Source organism: Myiozetetes cayanensis, unplaced genomic scaffold, assembly GCF_022539395.1.
Source record: "Myiozetetes cayanensis isolate MyiCay16 unplaced genomic scaffold, myiCay2020 scf10, whole genome shotgun sequence".
NCBI lineage: Eukaryota > Metazoa > Chordata > Aves > Passeriformes > Tyrannidae > Myiozetetes > Myiozetetes cayanensis.
Genome location: NW_026086605.1, coordinates 20,318,199 through 20,335,758, shown reverse-complemented (window position 1 = coordinate 20,335,758; position 17,560 = coordinate 20,318,199). Strand labels below are relative to the sequence as shown.

Sequence of the window (17,560 nt, the reverse complement as noted above, 5' to 3'; positions counted from 1 at the left end):
TAAAAGTAAACTGTGGCAAGATGCACCGACACACCTTCACCAGACAGCCCAAGTGCTTGAGCACAAGAAGCCACACACTGGAGAGTTAATAAGGAAATGGTAGCACATACGGATGTGTATTCACAAAATAGGTCTCCAGTCTTAAAGTTAGTGAAAATTTACACTTTGAGGTTACCAAATCCTAAATTTCCCCTCCACTCCTCCAAAAGTGAGCAGAGACTCCGAAATGTAGTAAAGCACCTTGATTATAGAAAAATTAATCTTCCAACTATAAACACATTTAAAACTGAAATTCATGAAAATGCAGTGTTTAAGGAATATTTCCTTCAGGTTCTTGATCTCAAAATCATCATATTACTACAAAATTCTCTTCGTGTTTCATTCATGCTGCTAATGCTTCCAGTCCAATCTCCCATAGAAGATTAAAGTATCAAAATATCTAAGCAAGGAGACAGCCTTCTAAAAAAGGTAACTGCCTTTCTACATCAACTATTCCTAACCTATCACATGACATTAATAAACTGGTCACCATGCAAACAAGAATACTAAACCAAAAGACAGTTATAATCTAGCAGATTTGAGTAATTTAGGTGAAAAAAAGCGACAAGCCCTTAGAAAGGAATTTGTGATTTCCACTGGTAATTGTTTAGGTAATCATTCAGAAAACTTAAAAACCATCAGAAATCACTTTTGAAGGGCGAGTTCAAAACCTAATAAATTAAATGATAGCATTATGATTTCTTGTTCCCCCAGAAGATTACCAGCATTAATAACGAATAATCCCTTAAGTCAACCAGGCTTTAAAATAAACACAGTGCTATACTGAAAACCATCTCACCTCCGTGGAAAAGTAAAACACAGGCTCAGTAACAAAACTAGGACCTAAACTCTATCAAAGAATATCTGCTCCTTGAAAATACTCAATATTAGCTTAACTCTTCTGTCATTAACTGTAACACTGATAAATTCTTTTCCTTTTAAAAAAATAAAGACAACCCTAAGCAGTTTTCAATTCCTCAAAAATGCATGGAACGAGGCAAATAATTAACAGCTCCTTGTACAAAAACCACCAATACCGTTAATCTGTTTTATTAAGAACACTTACTAAGCTTACCACAGTACATCTAGAGAAAGCTGTCTTAAAGAAACTGAGCAAGCGCTCGCCAGCCAGGCTGATCGAGAGAGCACTGAAAGTCCTGACAGCCAGACAGACACTGTTTAATCACAGCCACACTCTACACTTGGAGCAAACAGGGATGGTTTTTGGCAAGGTCTCGTTCCAAAATCACATCTCAGCTCATCGCAGAGTCTTCCACCCTCCCACACCGAAAGCCATGGGAAACGACACTGACGTAAAAACCTGGAACTGAGGAAGCCCTTCCTAAAGATTCTTTTTGGGCAATACTGCAAGCACTTTAACCTGCGCTCACGCCAATGGGTGAACGCTCAAGTCAGCAGTATCGCATCACCCGTTTTCCCGAGGGGTTCGAGTCAGTGTCCCTGTCCTGCCCTCGCTCCCCAGCCCATTCCCAGCTATCCCCCCCTCTCCCAAGGCGAGCTGTGCCCCGCAGCCCGTCCCCTGTCACAGCGGGGCTGTGCTCTGCAGCGAGAGCAAACATCCTGCCGGGAGGGGCAAACAGCGCTCTCCAAACACAGCCCGCGTACCTGCCGGGGCGTTTATCGCTCCAGGAAAAGGTGGGACACCGCGCCCGGCCGCACAAGGATGTGCAAGCCGGATCAGGGAGCCCGGCGGCCCTGCCCCGAGAGCCCCGCTCACCCCGACCGGCCAGCGGGGCCCGACCCCGCGCTCCCCCACAGCCCGTGCGGCGCGGGGGAGCCCCGCGGGGCCGGACCCGCCCGCTCCTCCCGCGGCCGCGGCCCGCCGCCCCCCGTCCCGCCCGCCCGGCCGCGCTCCCCGAGCGCCGCTGCCGGGGAAGCCGGGCGCGGCCTCACCGTGTGCTCGTGCTCGTCGGCGCGGGCGCGCAGCGGCAGCAGCGGCAGGAGCAGCAGCGGCAGGAGCGGCAGCAGCAGCCCCGGCGCCGCCATCTCGGGCCTCGGCGAACCCAGCAGGCCCCGCCGCGGCACCGGCCCGCGCCCGCCGCACACGACACTTCCGCCCCGCCCGCCACGTCACCCGCCCGGCCGCCGGAACCGCGGGGGCGCTACGGCAGCCCGGCAGCGCCACGGGAGCGGCACCGGAGCGCCGGCGCTGCGGGCACAGAGCGGGCCGGGCGAGAGCGGCGTCTGCTCTTACCCGGTTTAATTACGCCTGATAAAATCGAAACATCCTGATCGATTCAATCATCTGCAGTTATTTGGGAACATCGCGGCGCGGGGCTGTGCGGGAGTCCCCGCTGGAGCACAAGTCCCGGGAGGAGCGGCTCGGGGAGCCGGGGTGGTGCAGCCTGGAGAGGAGGAGGCTTACGGGAGACAATCGCTCCAAAAACACCTGAAAGGAGGCTGTACCCAGGGGGGTCGGGCTCTTCTCCCAGGAAGCCAGCGACTGGACGAGAGCACAGGGGCTCCAGCGGCACCAGGGGACATTTAGGTTGGACACTGGGAAGAATTTCTTCACGGAAGGGGTGATCAGATATTGGAATGGGCTGCCCAGGGAGGTGATGGAGTCACCATACCTGAAGGTGTTTCAGGAAAGACCGAACACGGCACTTAGTCCCGTGCTGCTGGTGACAGGGTGGTGTTCGGTCGTAGCTTGGACTCTCGCAGGTCTTTTCCAGCCTAATTGATTCTGTATCGTACAGGGTCCCACCCTTCACACCCCTCGCACAGGCAGTAGGAGCTGCAGGGGCCGAGGGTGGGCACTGAGGCGACACAGCCACAACCGGACCCAACCCAGGGGAAGGTTTCCATCAGTGCTGGCTAAGATAAAGCCTGCAAACCTGCCTGTGAACTTGGAACTACATCAAGCTAAAAGTCCAAAGTAAAAAACCCCAGACAAATCCCCCAATCCAAAAAGCTCACGGTATTAAGGATTAATTCATCAGACAACTTTTAAACAACACATACAGTAAAAACATTCAGAGGCTATCTGATATTAAAAAAAAAAAAAAAGGGAGCTACACCATCTTCTCAAATATTGCACAAGCCAACAAACAGACAATGAGGGACATGAGCAGAAGGCAGGCACTGCTCAGTGCTGGTACCTGCCATCCATGCTTTGTACGAATGATGCAAAAACAGATGTTCCTATTAACCACTGACCACCATACTTAGACTAGAAGCTTTTCTCCTTACGGTCTTACACAGTCAGTCTACCAACCCAAACATATTTTGCAAGATGCATTTGTATAAAGCCTTTTCCAGATAGAGCATCTACTGTGTCTTGCCTGTTTTGGTAGAAGGTCCCTGCAGAGAGAGATACTTGCCAAAACCTATGCAAAAGCCCTGATTATATTACCCACACATACACAAAGAAAAACTAGACAGCTTTGGTAACAGCATATGCTTCTTTCTAGTCATTGCATCTCAGTCCAAAACAGAATAGCTTACCCTTGGGAGACAGAGAGAGGAGGCTTCACCATCTTCAGTTTATTCAGCATTAAAGTCTCAGTCAGCAACAGGGCCAGCCAGAGCTATCTGCTGCAGCAGAGTTTTCAAGGCATGCTGTACAAAGAGCAAACAGTTCCCTTGGGCCAGCCAGCTGCCAGATGAGTTTGGTGGATTGGTTGATGCCCCCACTGCTGGCCAGGCCACTTTTACCAGCAACTTTATTATCTGTTCAGTCCTTGAACTCTAATGTCCATCAGAAACACTCTTCTCTTCATTCCCACTCTGCCCCCCAAGCATATTCTTGAGTGACCAACAATCTGGTAGCATGCAGTTTTCTTCACTGGTCTCTTCTAAGCTTCAGTTTCACCACACTTCTCATCCTGGGTGGAAGCAACACACACCACGTGCTCACCAGCACAAATGGAGTCTAGAGATAGAAGGACTCCATATATTGAGATGTAAGAGGCTTAAAGCAACTGTATGAATCCAACCTGTGTGGAACATACACTTTGGTGGCTAAGCAGGGGCATCTCTACTGGCCTGCAAGAGACTTGGAAGTCATGCCTGCATCCCCGCTGTTTACCTGCATTTAACAGTGAAGCCGTTTTAGCACTGTTCCTTTTCTCCTTGATAGGGTGATAGTTTTGCAGCGATTGCTGGTCAGTGAGATCCGCAATTAATCCAGCAGAAGTGAGGCAGGAATGCCTGAAACTACAGCTGCATCTTCAATTTCCCTCCCTTAGGCAGTGCAGAAGGGGCTTGAACAGAATGCATTTATAATATGCCTCAGCTCCACCTGTCCCAGCTCACCTCTCCTCCAAAACAGATTTTGTATGATAGGTCAGGTCAGAGTAAGGAAGTATCAGAGCTTCAAATGAGAGAGGGATTGAAAGGCTACTTATGAGGTGCTTTTCAGCAGTTCAGATATAAACCATCTCATCACAGCACTAACAATAAAATTCCAGTTCACAGACATGTTATCAGGATTGTGCAAAGGCAAACGCTTAAGTATGGTACATTAAAAATTAGCTTGAGAAGATGGATCCCTGGGGTGCTTCAGTCCAATAGCCTTGAAAGGAAATCTTCTGCATAATATGCTTTTATATTTTTCTCTTAATTTCCTGCCTTATTACCGTTTTCCCCACATCCTACAATTTTACCTTATGCTGTGCCTGACAGATGTGGAAGCAGATAAATTCCTCTTATCACATCACGTCTCCAAGCTCTGGGACACAGCTGCAACCAGCACTAAGGAGATGGGGAAATTTAAACAGAACCAGGGAGTTTGCAAACCAAAGCATGTGGCAGCTGAAAACAATCAAGGTGGTGAATTTCCTCTTTTGGTTTATTTCATTTATCCCTAATTCTTTCACTTATCCTTGCTACTGTTTTCCTCATTTCAGCACCAAAACCTCCTTCCCTGCTTCCAATTTGACCTAATAGTGGTGGAAACCTTGTTTCATTCCAAGGGGAGCACAGGAAGGCAGCTCCCACCTCACTGTTCCCTTGACTACTGTGAACAAAGAGCAAACTGTAACTGAGAGTCTATAATGCCAGACTTACTGGAGAAGGCACTGAGGTCCTTTAAATAAGAAAAAAACCCTAAACAGAAAGGACACCTCTGTAACTATAGGTCTGCAGCACAACACCCGCATCCCTCTATCATCAAAAGGAGAGGATATTTGGAGTCATACACTGGGAGCTCAATGCATAGATGGTATTTAACATGTGCCTATACCCCTGAAAGCAGCAGGGGCTTCTCCATCTTCATTCAGTACTGGCTGAGTCAGAGTTGCTGTCTTGTCACTCCTGCAGCTTCACACATTGGGTTTGCCACCCTACAGGAGAAAGGAACTGCAACTCTGTGACCTGCTCTCTCACAGATGAAGAGGAGCTGACATGATTGGACAGAAGCTTTATGTGTCCTACCTGCACCTGAGGGATCACCTAACACAGGTGTATCTATGTCTTTTTCAGGGCTGGAGAGGGAGAATGGCTTGAAAACCAAGTAGGTAATGATGCTTAATTCTCCACCCTGATTGTTATCTTGAAGAATTCCCATCTGTGTCACTCTTGGACAACCAAGACTATACTTGTCGCCCAAGGGCCAGGATATGCACAAAAGATTTCAAGGTCTGGAAGAGAGCCAAACCAGGAAGCCTCCTTAAGTTTGTAAGCCCTTAGGCAGAAAAAAGGCTGGACACAGCTGTTGTGGATTCACATTGCTAGAAAGGAACTGTAGAGCAAGGAGAGTCCAGCCCCCAGGCTGCCTGTTTCCACTGCAGCCAGCTAAAACACAGCTGGTATTTGTGAAGTGTGTGCACTGATAATTGGAGACTCACTGTACTATTCCTGAGCATGAAGTGAAATGCCTTCATATTGCTTCTGTGATGACCACATGTAAGAGATACAGAACACAGTACTGCCACCAGTTCCTTCCTCTGAGAGGCCAGTCTTACGATTTCATAACACCATACCCACCCCCTACACACAAAAAAAAGGTTTAAGTACAGTTGGTTTGTGATATACAGCAGGTTCCTTACCAACTACCTTGGAAATTTTCATGTTAAATTCAGCACACACAACCCCCTTGTTAATGTCTGTCCTCTTCAGGGAGGAAAGGGAAAGGAAAAGGCATTTTCAAGGCTGTATGCAAAATACATTCTTCAGGACAGACAATTTCTCATCCTCCCATGGTTTAATGATTGCTGGAGGAGGATGCTATGCCTTCTGAAAGGTCAGTATATCTGTGCCCAAAATGTTTTGCCTAACAGCAGTATATTCACCTGCTCCTGCTGTCATGAGCATTCTTCAAACAACTTATTTTCTTTCGTTTTTCAAGTATGTTTTCCAGTCAAGCCCTTGCAGACTGTGTTGAGGGGTTTAGTAACAATGCTTATCAGCATTTAGTTCTTAAAAGGACATGTGTGTTTTCTTGGTCAAAAGGAAACTTCATGTCAGTGCAGGGCTCCTAAGACACACATCAGCATTCTCCTTCCCAACCGTGACACTTTTTCTTGAAGCCCCAAAGCACCAAAATTCTTCCAACTAAAAAAAGATATGGAAGGCCAAGAAGTCTCAGTGAAAATCATGGGGAAAGTCATCAGAGCTTCAGGGAGGAGGAAGGGGATGAAAACATTTGGGTCCTGCTAATAAATAATTTAAGACAGCAAAAAAATATCTGTACAAACACATGTATAAAAAGAAAAAATCTCATATTCCACAGCTGTTGAGAGATTCAGCGACCTCTTGGTGGTACAGGTGGAGGATAAAAGTCTTCACAGCTTACAGGCCTATAAAAAGACAGAATAAAAATGCATGTAAAAATAGTAGAAAATAGAGTTCTGGAACAACACATTATATGCAATAACATCATATGTGAGAATACTGTACAAGCAATAGTCATACAGGAAGAAAAACAGGCTATCAGTGATTCAGCAACAGAGCAGATGCCAAGCTGCCAAAGCCTGTTCCTGTCCAAGCTATTTCTTCTGCTCTTCAACTGCAGTAATTCTACTATTACTGTAAAGAGATGCTATAATAGTTGGTTGGAGTACAACTTTGATAGTATGGTAGCTTTCTCCTGAATATTATATGAAAAGCAGTAAGAACAGATTAAAAGATTCTAAATCTTTTTTCCAACAGACTACAGATAAATTCCAACTATATTCTTTGCCAGAGCCAAGCCAACATACAGAACTTGCTGCACCCACACAGTGGTAATTACTGCTTTAGCAGTTGGAGAATTTTATTAGTATCTGTACTGAGATAACTTTTTGGGGCTTGGACTTCATAGACTTGCACTGTTTGGAATGTTTACAAGTTACTGAAGTTTGTGGTGCCGTGCAAGAACCTCAGTGACAGCACTGCAGTAGGAATTCTACCAACTAGGAAACTGATTCGTCCAGGTATTACAGATGAGAAACAAGGATCTTACAATTCCTAACGGTGTGTGTTGGACAGATAACAGTCTGGTAGATTTTGTTCAAAGACATACTTGCTTCCTGCTCTGCTGCCTGCCTCGAATTTTGTCCAAGGCTTCCATATGGATTCATGGAAAACTCATGTTTGAACTGCCTTTTAGCTTTACCTGCTTGCACCTCGAGGAGGCACTCTGGGAGGCCTTTCTGGAAAAGGCAGCCTCTCTGCTTGGTGGGCGACTGGGCTGCGGCTCCGAGTTGTTTCTGGGACTTCATTGTCCTACAAAACAGAGAGAAGTCTTTACAGACCAGCAAAACTTGCTTCTTGCTAGCTTCACAACAGAAGTGGCTACATTTTTCCATTTCTGCAAGTGCAGTGCCATCTCTGAGCTCCTTTTTTTTTGTGTGAAAAGAAAGCCATGTACTTAAGAACAGCGGTATATAGCAAAGGTGAGAGCTTACCTCACTGTCCCCTTCCATCCCACTGCTGACACTCAGTATGCTCCGAGTGCTGGAGCGGTTACTTGCACTACCTAGAAAGCAAGAGAAAACAAACTGATTATTAAATTCTGGTGATTTAACTGCAAATCACTAACTCAGGGCTCTTTTAACCCCATGCTTAAGTCTTGCACACATAATTTAATTCTTGCTTAATTTATTTCCACTGTTATTTTTCACATGTTCAGGATCCAAACAGCAGCATTTCATACAAACCACAGGGCCACACCATTCAATTATGTTTTCTTTCTAGAAGACTTCTGCCCTATCTAGATTCAGTCTTCTGTTAAATGCTCATAACCATAAGTTAACTGAAAAGATCTGGTGCCAATATCACCAGGCAAGTCAGGCAAATATTTTCACAAGGGTTACACACCCAGCGTTTATATATATTTAAATTATCAGTCCCCATATCTTTAACAACTGCATGAAAGTAGACAGCTCTGAGCACTGTCACATATTCATAACTGGAAAAAGTGACTGCTTGAGAAGTAATTGTTCCAAATAGCTGCTTACCACCTCCTCTCACAACAACCCTCACTCATTGCAAGAATGTTTCCTAGTCTGTTTCTAAGCTAAAATGACAAGTTTGTTCAAACAACCTTCAGTAACCATCTATACAAACCCATTCAACTGTCACGGACTCAGAGGAGGGATTATTTTGCAATCAGTCATGCCATCTCCAAAGGTGACAGCAACTCACAAACATATCCTACACTGTTATGGCTGGTTTCAGCTGTAGACAGATGATGTTCTATAGGACTGTGAAATACTGGGACACTAATGTTCAGAAACCTCTATACTGAAATGGTAACTACAGGTTTTCTCCTAATACGCAGTCCCCCTCCCTACTAGCTTTGGTAACATAACTCTCTTTATCAGCTAGTACAAACAGCAGCACTTAAGAGTGCTAACTACTGTAGTATGGTCCATTCTCACAATCATACCATGAGAAAGAGCACCAAGCTGCACACAGAGAACTCTGCAGACTTTTAACATTTCTCTCACAACTGCTTGTATGCAAGTTAATGGTTCAGTAGGCTGCCTCAGGCACCTACTCCCGATGTGTGCCAGCTATATCTTGCCAAGAGTCAAAGGTAATAACCTCACTGGGACTCAGTTTTCCTTTCAGAGGACCAAAATGATCCTAATGCTCTCTGCAAGAATTGCTCAGTCTGCAGTAAGAGCAAGAATGCAGGGATTTAATTTGCACAAATTAAACCTAATGAAAACCAAAGATAATAAAAATGTGCAGACTGTTCAAGTCACTCAAGAGGTCCCACAGTTACCAATGAAAAATGCTGTCCTTTTTCTACAACAATTGAGGAAATGACACGTAGAGACCGGTTTCCAGCCTGAAATATAAATATGCCCTTCAGGCCAGAAGAGCACACAGCCTGCTGGCAGTCACAGCACAGGAGCATCCTTCCCAGTAAGTGAGCAGCTGCCATCTACTTTTAAGAACTGCAGACAGGTGGTATGCCTTCCCCAGAACTACTCAAAGGAATCTTCTGCTCAGCTTTCAGGTACTCCTCCTGCAGAGATGCAGACACAAGATGCCCAAACCACTTGATGTACACCTGGAGTTGCTTTTACAGTTTTGAGAACAGCCCGCCTGAGGCATGCAGGGTTTGGGGTGGCAGTGTCAGTGCTGGGATTCAGGAACAGAAGTCCTCTCCCCTGAGCTGACTCGAGGGTCAGGCTGGGGAAGTGTTTTCCATCCAGGTTTCCTGTAGAGAGGGTGACACTCAGGGCTTGCTTACTTGTTGTGCTGGATGTGCTTTCTGTTTTCCAGTCTCCTCGCTTTAACTCCTTTTTTGGTGGAAAAACGTTTTTCCTGGGGGTGTATTCATATATTCCACATTCTGGTCTCCCCAAAGTATTATGAGAACGTCGAATGGGTACTGTAATTTCTAAATCTGGAAGGGAAAATGAACACCTCAGAAGGACCTGTGAAATTATAGCCTCCGAGAAAGGTTTTGAACTTAAGAACAATCACATAAGGAGAATCGTAACTATACATGAATGAATCAAGATGCACTCCACAGATGTGGGCATATTTTCCTTGTCTGTGAAACTGAGGAGTGAAGAAACTTCCCTACATTTTTGCCAACTGGCACATGGATGTGCATGTTAAAACATCACAGAAATACCATATACACGGACATATTCCTGCCTGAAGAGCCTATTAAAATGGTTAGGTGCTTCATTACCAGAGAATGTGTGAATCAGAGACTGTTACCTGCACTTTTGTGTTTTTTTTGCTTCTCCATTTGCCTCCTGGTTATGCTGTCTCGTAGACGTTTCAGATTTTCCTAGAAACATCATAAGATACTTTTTTCAGGGCTTTGGCTAAAAGACGATGAGCAGCTTTCTGACAAAACTAATATTATATTTCATCTAACTTTGCAGCCAAGCTGTAACAAAGCCTGCTAGACCTGGCTGAAGTCCAAACCATATCAACAGGTTTTAATCTACTCCCTTCAGAAATCCATGTGTGCCTTTCAGAAACCAAGATTTTTTAGATGTTCACTGTGTATGTTAAGGTCCAGTTCATACACTCGCTGGCAGTTGCAGATAAGCAGCACATTGGGTTTAGAATTCCCTCTATTTTCTGTTTTCACTGTGACACTGGCACAGAAACAAGACCCACAATCAAATAACTGCAAAGTCCCTTCTGTACTAATAAACAGGTAATTCTGACTGCAGGGACAGAAAAGGCTGCCACGCATCCCAGAGTGTGAGGGACAACTCAAAGAATTCAGGACATCCCCAGTGAAGCAAGAGGGGACACCTGGAAGTGTAACTGGGAGCAAAGTCTCTTCACCATTGTATGGCAGCATACTGCACCTTACCATGTGAAATGGTGGGTAGAAAAAAGACAACTTTTTTCAGCAGGGAAATATGTACATATCTGAGAGGAAATACGGTGGAATCAGTGGAAAAGTAGGTGAAGCAATTGCTGTACCATGAAGCAAGATTTGGAGCAGAGACTTTGAAAGCTGCTCATGGGATGGGGCACAGAGCATACCACTTCATCTCTTCTACAGACAAGTGCTAAAGTAGCACTGTGTTCTTCACTGATGGGAGAAGGGATTCCTCTGACTGTTTCTGGGTAGAGAAAACCCTTCCAAGTGAGAATGAGAAAAGCCTCGACTTTGTTCCGACAGTTCCAAAACAACATCACACACACTGGAGACCAGCACCTCAAGTGTGAGAGCAGACTGCCACAGCACGAGCAAAAGGCTGCAAAAGAAGCAAGCAAGGTTTTAAAGCGGGAGCCTCGAACTAGAGAATGAAAATTTTAAACTATGTAAGCTAGTTACATCAGTCATTATGTCGCTGCTGCCAACAAAATGACTCCCCTCATTCAGTCAAGCCACCCAAACACTCTGCTTTTACTAATGACTGTTTCTAGACCTTGCCCAGCTGCAAAGAACAGTCCTGGAGCCATCAACAATCACCCAGGGAGGGATTAGACCATCTACCACCTAGGACTTCACAGCCAACACACCATCTGGGACACAGTCTTCAATGATCTGAAATGGATGAGAACTGACAAGCTAAATGCTCATGCCAGAAGTCCCCTGCCAGTAGGTAGCTGCTAGGTGACCTCTGGAAAGGTAATTTAGCCAACTGGATTTGGTCCAATTGGTAGTGCACAGATCTCCAAAAACTAACAATATTGCTGCAAGAAAAATGGATCTGTAAAACAGCTACCTGCTTGCTGCTGCCTGGGAACAGCCCCTCCGTGTCAGGAGAGAAGTGTGCTAGCTGGGGGACTGCGTTAGCAGTCTGCCTGCTCCAACTGGGAAAGGAATGTACCCGCTCTGAAACGGCTTGTGATAGAACCTAGAGAGACAGCTGTACTTCTTAAACAGTAAAGTAAGTCTGTACCTGCTGGAACCGGAATGATTCTGATCTCTTTTTCTGATTCAGTTGCCACTCCTTAAAATGAAGTACAGCTTCATCCACAGTGAGTATGCCCATTTTCACTTGCTCCTGTAATGTAATCAGCTGCCGTTGGCCTGGGGTTTTCATTCCAGCAAATGGATCATATATGCTTGATTGAGACAGGTCCCTTACAGGCCTGACTATTGTCTCTGAAGAAAGAACACCACCAAAAGTATTATTGAACTTGTGGTATCTGCCTTCCCCACTGAATACAAAGAGGTCAAGCACTCTTAGATGAGAAAAAAAAAAAAATCAATATTACAGACTTTAAGTTTCCTAAGAAGTGTTTTGATCTTAGGCCATCCTGCTATTTGTTAGGGCTAAAAGCCCAGCTGAGAGGTAGCCTTGTACACAAATACTTTCCAGACATAATATCTGTTCTTAAAATCATAATTTAAGAGAACATAACAAAATACATTCCTTAAAGTGCTCAGCTTCCTTAGCAATCCACAAAACAGAGCTTTCACCTTGGCAGTCACAAAGCTAGACTCTTCCTAGGTAATTTGTACAGTGTAAGTCCAGAAACTGAAAACTCATTCTACTGATGCTGGCATTTTGTAACTCATTTGTAACATAGAGAGAAGTTCCCAACACATGAGCTAAAAGCTTAGATGTGGTACCTGGCACTCTAATAGTGCATAGGATAAGAAATGAAAGTATAAGGACAGAGTTTTGGATTTGCAAAGATCATTGGCAATCAGTTCGCTAAAAGTGAAATCATGGGAAATAATGATTAACAAGGAGTGGATATATACAGAACATTAAAAGTGGGACATCATTCGCATGAAGTAATATGGTTCACACCATAAAAAAGGATTTCAATGACCATTATGATCCTGACTGAGGATATATCAACTCCAAGACAGGGGACACATGTAGAGTACATGATAAAAGGATATAGTTATAAAAGTTTCCAATGTCACATAAGGTCAAAAAGGTTGGGTCATTCATAAAGGACTATTATCACCAAAACTTTGTAAAACAGTCTATTCTGTCATATTTCATGCAAATGAAGCTATCTCAGCAGATCTGCTTTTGGATTACTGGAAGGATTTTCAGTGAACTTCTGACTTACCTTTCTTAATCCTTCCTCTAGGGACATAAAGATTCTCAGGTCTTTGAGCTTTCTGTGCAAAAACTGCAAAACAAACATTCTTTAGATACTGAAATGCATCTCACAAAGACAGGAATAGCAAGGATGAATATGGGAAGTACAATTCTGCAGTGCATTACAGCTTCTGTTACCCTACTAAGTCCATTGAAGAAAACAAAGATCTGTACAGCAGAATTCCCTTTCTATTCACCTCAAAGAATTTAGCCCAGTTACCTCTAAAAGAAATCTGGACATGCTCTCCCCATAGTCCTGTCATTGGAGAAAGGAAAGTCACTGAAATTACTCTCTCACATGGTACTGTGGTTCTTGTTGTGTGTGTGAAATATGACCGAGATTTCCAAAACTGCCTAGCAAACTAAGAGGCACAATCTTCTTCAGTTTCAATTAAACCCCACATCAGAGGGAGATCTCGAGATATAAAACCATGCCTTATATAAATGTGATTGAATCAATGATACTATTACTGAGCAGCAATGTCTCAATTTATTAGCTTGATTGTGTCCTTATAATATCAGTATCTTTCCTATTTAGTTGGATTTGTTTATACCATTTGGGGGTAATCTGTCATCCTGCTGATTTCATTAAGAGCAAGCTCAGGCCACAGTCTTGAGATACAACATCCCCGTATTTTCAGAGTAGACAGAAGATGAAAAACATATGAAATTGGATCCTAAAGGTGGTCCGACTCCAGAGTAAAATAATACAGGGATCTCAAAAAGTTTAGGCTTTCTTGGCATTTATTTGGCAACTGAAGCCAATGTCAATGCCATACTACAGTTGACTAGTCTACATTTCCACTGGTACCCAACTCACTTTTGGAGATGTACAGCTCATTGTCTGGCTGTGGAGAACTAGACTCTGGTCTTGGAACAGGAACTGGAGGTCTGTTGGCCATTTCCTGTGGAAAAGTATCTTGTTCCACCCGGTAGTATACATCTTCAACACACGGCTCGTAAACTCCTTCCTCTGAATCTGGCACATCCACGCTACTGCCTACAACAGAGTACAGTTTGTAAGAATAACAACTTGGTCACTTCACTGAACACTGGATCCCTCCAGATGCATTATGTACCACATTTTTACCAAGCTGGCCATTTCACAGGCAAAAGCAGCCAGTTTTGCAGTGACTTTAGAGTGCCAAAGCCCTTCAGGACAGAACTTGACTTGATAAAGTCATGAACATCTAGTAGTGTATAACTGTTTGCCACTAAACCTGCACCACCTGTTTTGGTGAAGAAATAGTGAAAAACCTCCTAACTCCTTTTAAGAACTTGAAGAACAGTTAGTGGCATAATACTGTAATAGTTAACAAATCAAGCAGAGCACTGGTTTCCAAAACCTATTTATGACAGTCTACAAAGTACTAAAGAGAATTGTTCCTTTGTCTGAAATAAGCAAACAATGTGGACTATCTCCTATCCTTAAGAGAAATATCAAATTCTATTTAATTGCTTTAACTGTGCTGCTGCCATCCCTCCCTCCAAACAGGTCTCACCTTCTAAAAACCTGCGGAGCATTGAGTCTTTTGTAGTTAGTGAAACTTCATCTCCAGCAGCTGGAGTGTCTGGTTTGGACTGAAGCATCTCTACATCTGAAAAAAAAAAAAAATCAGAATGATGAACCTGTTAATTATATTCTTAAATGTGTGGAACAATGTAATATAATACAATAAACTGATGTGGTATTTCTGACCGGACCTTAGGTTTGCGGTGACAACCAAAGAAAAAGCTGGGCAACTGACCAGATATTTTCCTCAAAAAAGGTTTCTGAGTTGCCATGTTCAGTCCACTCTGCACAAATCCTTTCCAGCTGCCTGATGCTTACACTTGAGGATGACTAACACTGCTGTTGAGAAGTTCTGACAACACTTCAAGCAGGCACCAAGTATTGGTTACTACTGAGAGTATTTTGGCCAGATGAAAGTTTTGGCCTCTGCTCCCCGAGAGGAAACCTGCGATTTCGCAAGGCAAGACACTGAAGGCAATTTTCCCATGACCCAGAAAATAGTGTTTGTTTTGTTTCTGAGCTAAAAGTCGAAACAGTTGGCTGAGTTAAATAGTTAGACTGGAAGGTGTTTAGGGGGTCAGATGATAATCCAGTATTGAGAAAAGAGTGACAACAAACAGTAAGATACTTTGTTAATTCAGTGTTTCACATAAAGAATTCCGATTTTTTAAAAAAAGGGTCAACCTCACTGTAACCCTAAAACTAATCCTAAAACTAAAATTGTTAGGTAACCATGCTCCTGATGATATTAAAAACAAGACTGATTAGTAAGTGAATTGTTGAGGCATATCTATTACTGTGTCATAATTCTCTTGCCATGTAAACTAGATGGTTTGGGTTACATGCCAGAATATGAAATATTTTTATTAATGTATTTTTATATTTTCTAATATTTCTTATCATTTTCCTGCAAAGCTGAGATTGTGAAAAAGGAATAAGAATATGCCAGCAAGATTTTGTGGTGTGTTTTTTTTCTTTTTTTTTTTTAAATCAACAATTGTCAAAGGACTCACTGACAGTCATGTGACTGCACTCAACCTAGATTTAACCTTGCAGGAATACCTCCAACATAGTCACAGCACTACTGCATGCTGTGTGGATTAACCACATCAGCAGCTTCTTAGGAGCTCTGCTGTCTGTGCCACACTGCATGCTGCTGGAACTAATCTCCTCACCATCAACCAAATACAAAGTTCACGTACGTGTCACTGCATTACATGAAAGCACAGATTTGACATTTGAGCACGCTAAAGAATCAGCACTACAGACCTGAAGTTTTCTGTAGAGGAATTTTTCCACCTTATAGCCACCTTGATTATTTTTAGCATAGCTTTTAGAAATGAACCTGTAGCAAACACAGGCCCAGAGGAAAGCCACTTCCTTATGGGCTTGGGGGCAGAACAGAACATGACAGGTGTGCAAAGTTCCTTTCATTCTCTGTGTAGGAAACAGTACCTTCCCAATTTTGGCTGTGCTCTGCAGGATTACTAAACCATCAGTGCAACAGGGTACTGCAGGTTTTGCTTTCTATAGTATAGTTAAATTAATCAGCTAACTAGTTCTCCTCAGAAGACAAGATTGCCACCTCGCTACCTTCTTGAACACAGGCCTGTTGCATACAGAGGAGACCTAACACCTCATTCATATACCATAACTGAAAAGAAGTTCTCGAATTTGTCAGTGACACCACCTGCTCCACTTGCTGCAAAAACCGGCTAGTGAGACAGAAGTGACAAACAAGAAGGTGGCACACACAAATGGGTATTACAGGAAAGGTCACCAGATTTTCCTGAAGCTACTGGGGAAAGTTGGTCTGAAGGGTTAGCAGGAAGAGGGTTAAGCAGTTCCTAGAAGTAAGAATTTAGTAGCTAAAAGATATTTATTCAGAGAGTGTCAGTTTCCCTTTGCAGGGTTTAAAGCTTCAGAAGAGAGCTCAACCAACGTGCAAACAGACATACAGAAGATGAACTATGACCTACAGACCCTTCGCAACAGCTAAAATATCCATGTGTGGACACCCTTTAGAAAGTAGGAAGACCCTTCCCTCTGTAAATATTTGTGAACACTAGATGCCAGGTATTCCTGCACACAAAGCAAGCTACCTCTTTACAGAGATTCATTATGCAAGACAAAAGATTCAATGTGTTGGCATAAATCACAACTTGGAACTTTATAAGCATTTATATTTTTGTGCACAGTTCTCTCAGCTTGCTCGAGGATGACAAGGAGGTTACTGTTTCTTGCATTAACTAAGGCAAAAATAAAAATCAATGAGAACAGTGCTGAAAGTTTGGTCTCAAGAGAATAAAATGGTGGAGGAGGGAAGGAATATGCAAGAGAGTAGAATAAGGGCATCACAACTTATTCATACATGAACTAATATCTATTCTTTAGGTGTTGGAGGTCTGCAAATTACAGGACAATAGACTTTAGTCAATTAGACTTTAGTCAATAGACTTTAGTCAACTCTCTAGGTTAAAGGATTACATCTCTGCATGAAACTCACACTATACAGAGTTTGATTGTCCACACAGTTCATAAACATAGAAACAGTGTTATGAGTCCAGATGTTTCAACCAGCTCTCAGCTACTGTCACTGTCAGACCTTGGACACTGAGAATTCAGCCTAACTCTTTCCCAAAGTAAAAGAGCATTAACACCACACACAAACCAAACTGTTTAATCTTCACACAAATCAAACAGGTTTGCAGCACTTTGAAGAGGCCCTGCTCTCCAAGTCCCTCTGTGCTCAACTCTAGCCTACTCAAAATACTGTTTTGCAAAAATCAGCAGGAGGTGCTGGTGGAAGGAAAGCAGAACAAGGAAAGTGCTTTATCTGATACTGTAGTTCATAGTACCAGCCCAATACAATGGAGGCAACCCTCTCTTTTTGCTGTTCAGCAACTGTGTTACTCAGCTAAATGCCATTTACCTGCAACCTGCACAAACCTGAAGCAAATTCTGGAAAATTATATTTAACTCCACAGGTATTTTAAAAGTGTAGTAAGAGTGAAGAGTGAGGGAAGTGCTCTTCTGGGGAAGGAACAATTAGATTAATGAT

General features: G+C 43.5%; 2 protein-coding genes across 3 annotated transcripts in view; both read right to left on the bottom strand.

Annotated features, from left to right (window-relative positions):
- TM9SF3 (transmembrane 9 superfamily member 3) overlaps positions 1 to 2,115 on the bottom strand; it is a 44,482-nt gene extending 42,367 nt beyond the window's left edge. The window contains exon 1 of the mRNA XM_050338677.1: positions 1,954 to 2,115. Within this exon, the coding sequence (XP_050194634.1) occupies positions 1,954 to 2,046 (93 nt within the window). The 5' untranslated portion in view covers positions 2,047 to 2,115. The remainder of the gene's footprint in view (positions 1 to 1,953) is intronic.
- A 1,305-nt stretch (positions 2,116 to 3,420) lies between these two features.
- PIK3AP1 (phosphoinositide-3-kinase adaptor protein 1) overlaps positions 3,421 to 17,560 on the bottom strand; it is a 41,257-nt gene continuing 27,117 nt past the window's right edge. For both annotated transcript variants that reach the window (XM_050305711.1, XM_050305712.1), the window contains 9 exons: positions 14,489 to 14,584; positions 13,807 to 13,986; positions 12,955 to 13,017; positions 11,823 to 12,028; positions 10,168 to 10,240; positions 9,689 to 9,844; positions 7,890 to 7,960; positions 7,598 to 7,707; positions 3,421 to 6,800 (listed from right to left, as the gene is read on the bottom strand). In XM_050305711.1, the coding sequence (XP_050161668.1) occupies positions 6,746 to 6,800; positions 7,598 to 7,707; positions 7,890 to 7,960; positions 9,689 to 9,844; positions 10,168 to 10,240; positions 11,823 to 12,028; positions 12,955 to 13,017; positions 13,807 to 13,986; positions 14,489 to 14,584 (1,010 nt within the window). In that variant the 3' untranslated portion in view covers positions 3,421 to 6,745. The remainder of the gene's footprint in view (positions 6,801 to 7,597; positions 7,708 to 7,889; positions 7,961 to 9,688; positions 9,845 to 10,167; positions 10,241 to 11,822; positions 12,029 to 12,954; positions 13,018 to 13,806; positions 13,987 to 14,488; positions 14,585 to 17,560) is intronic.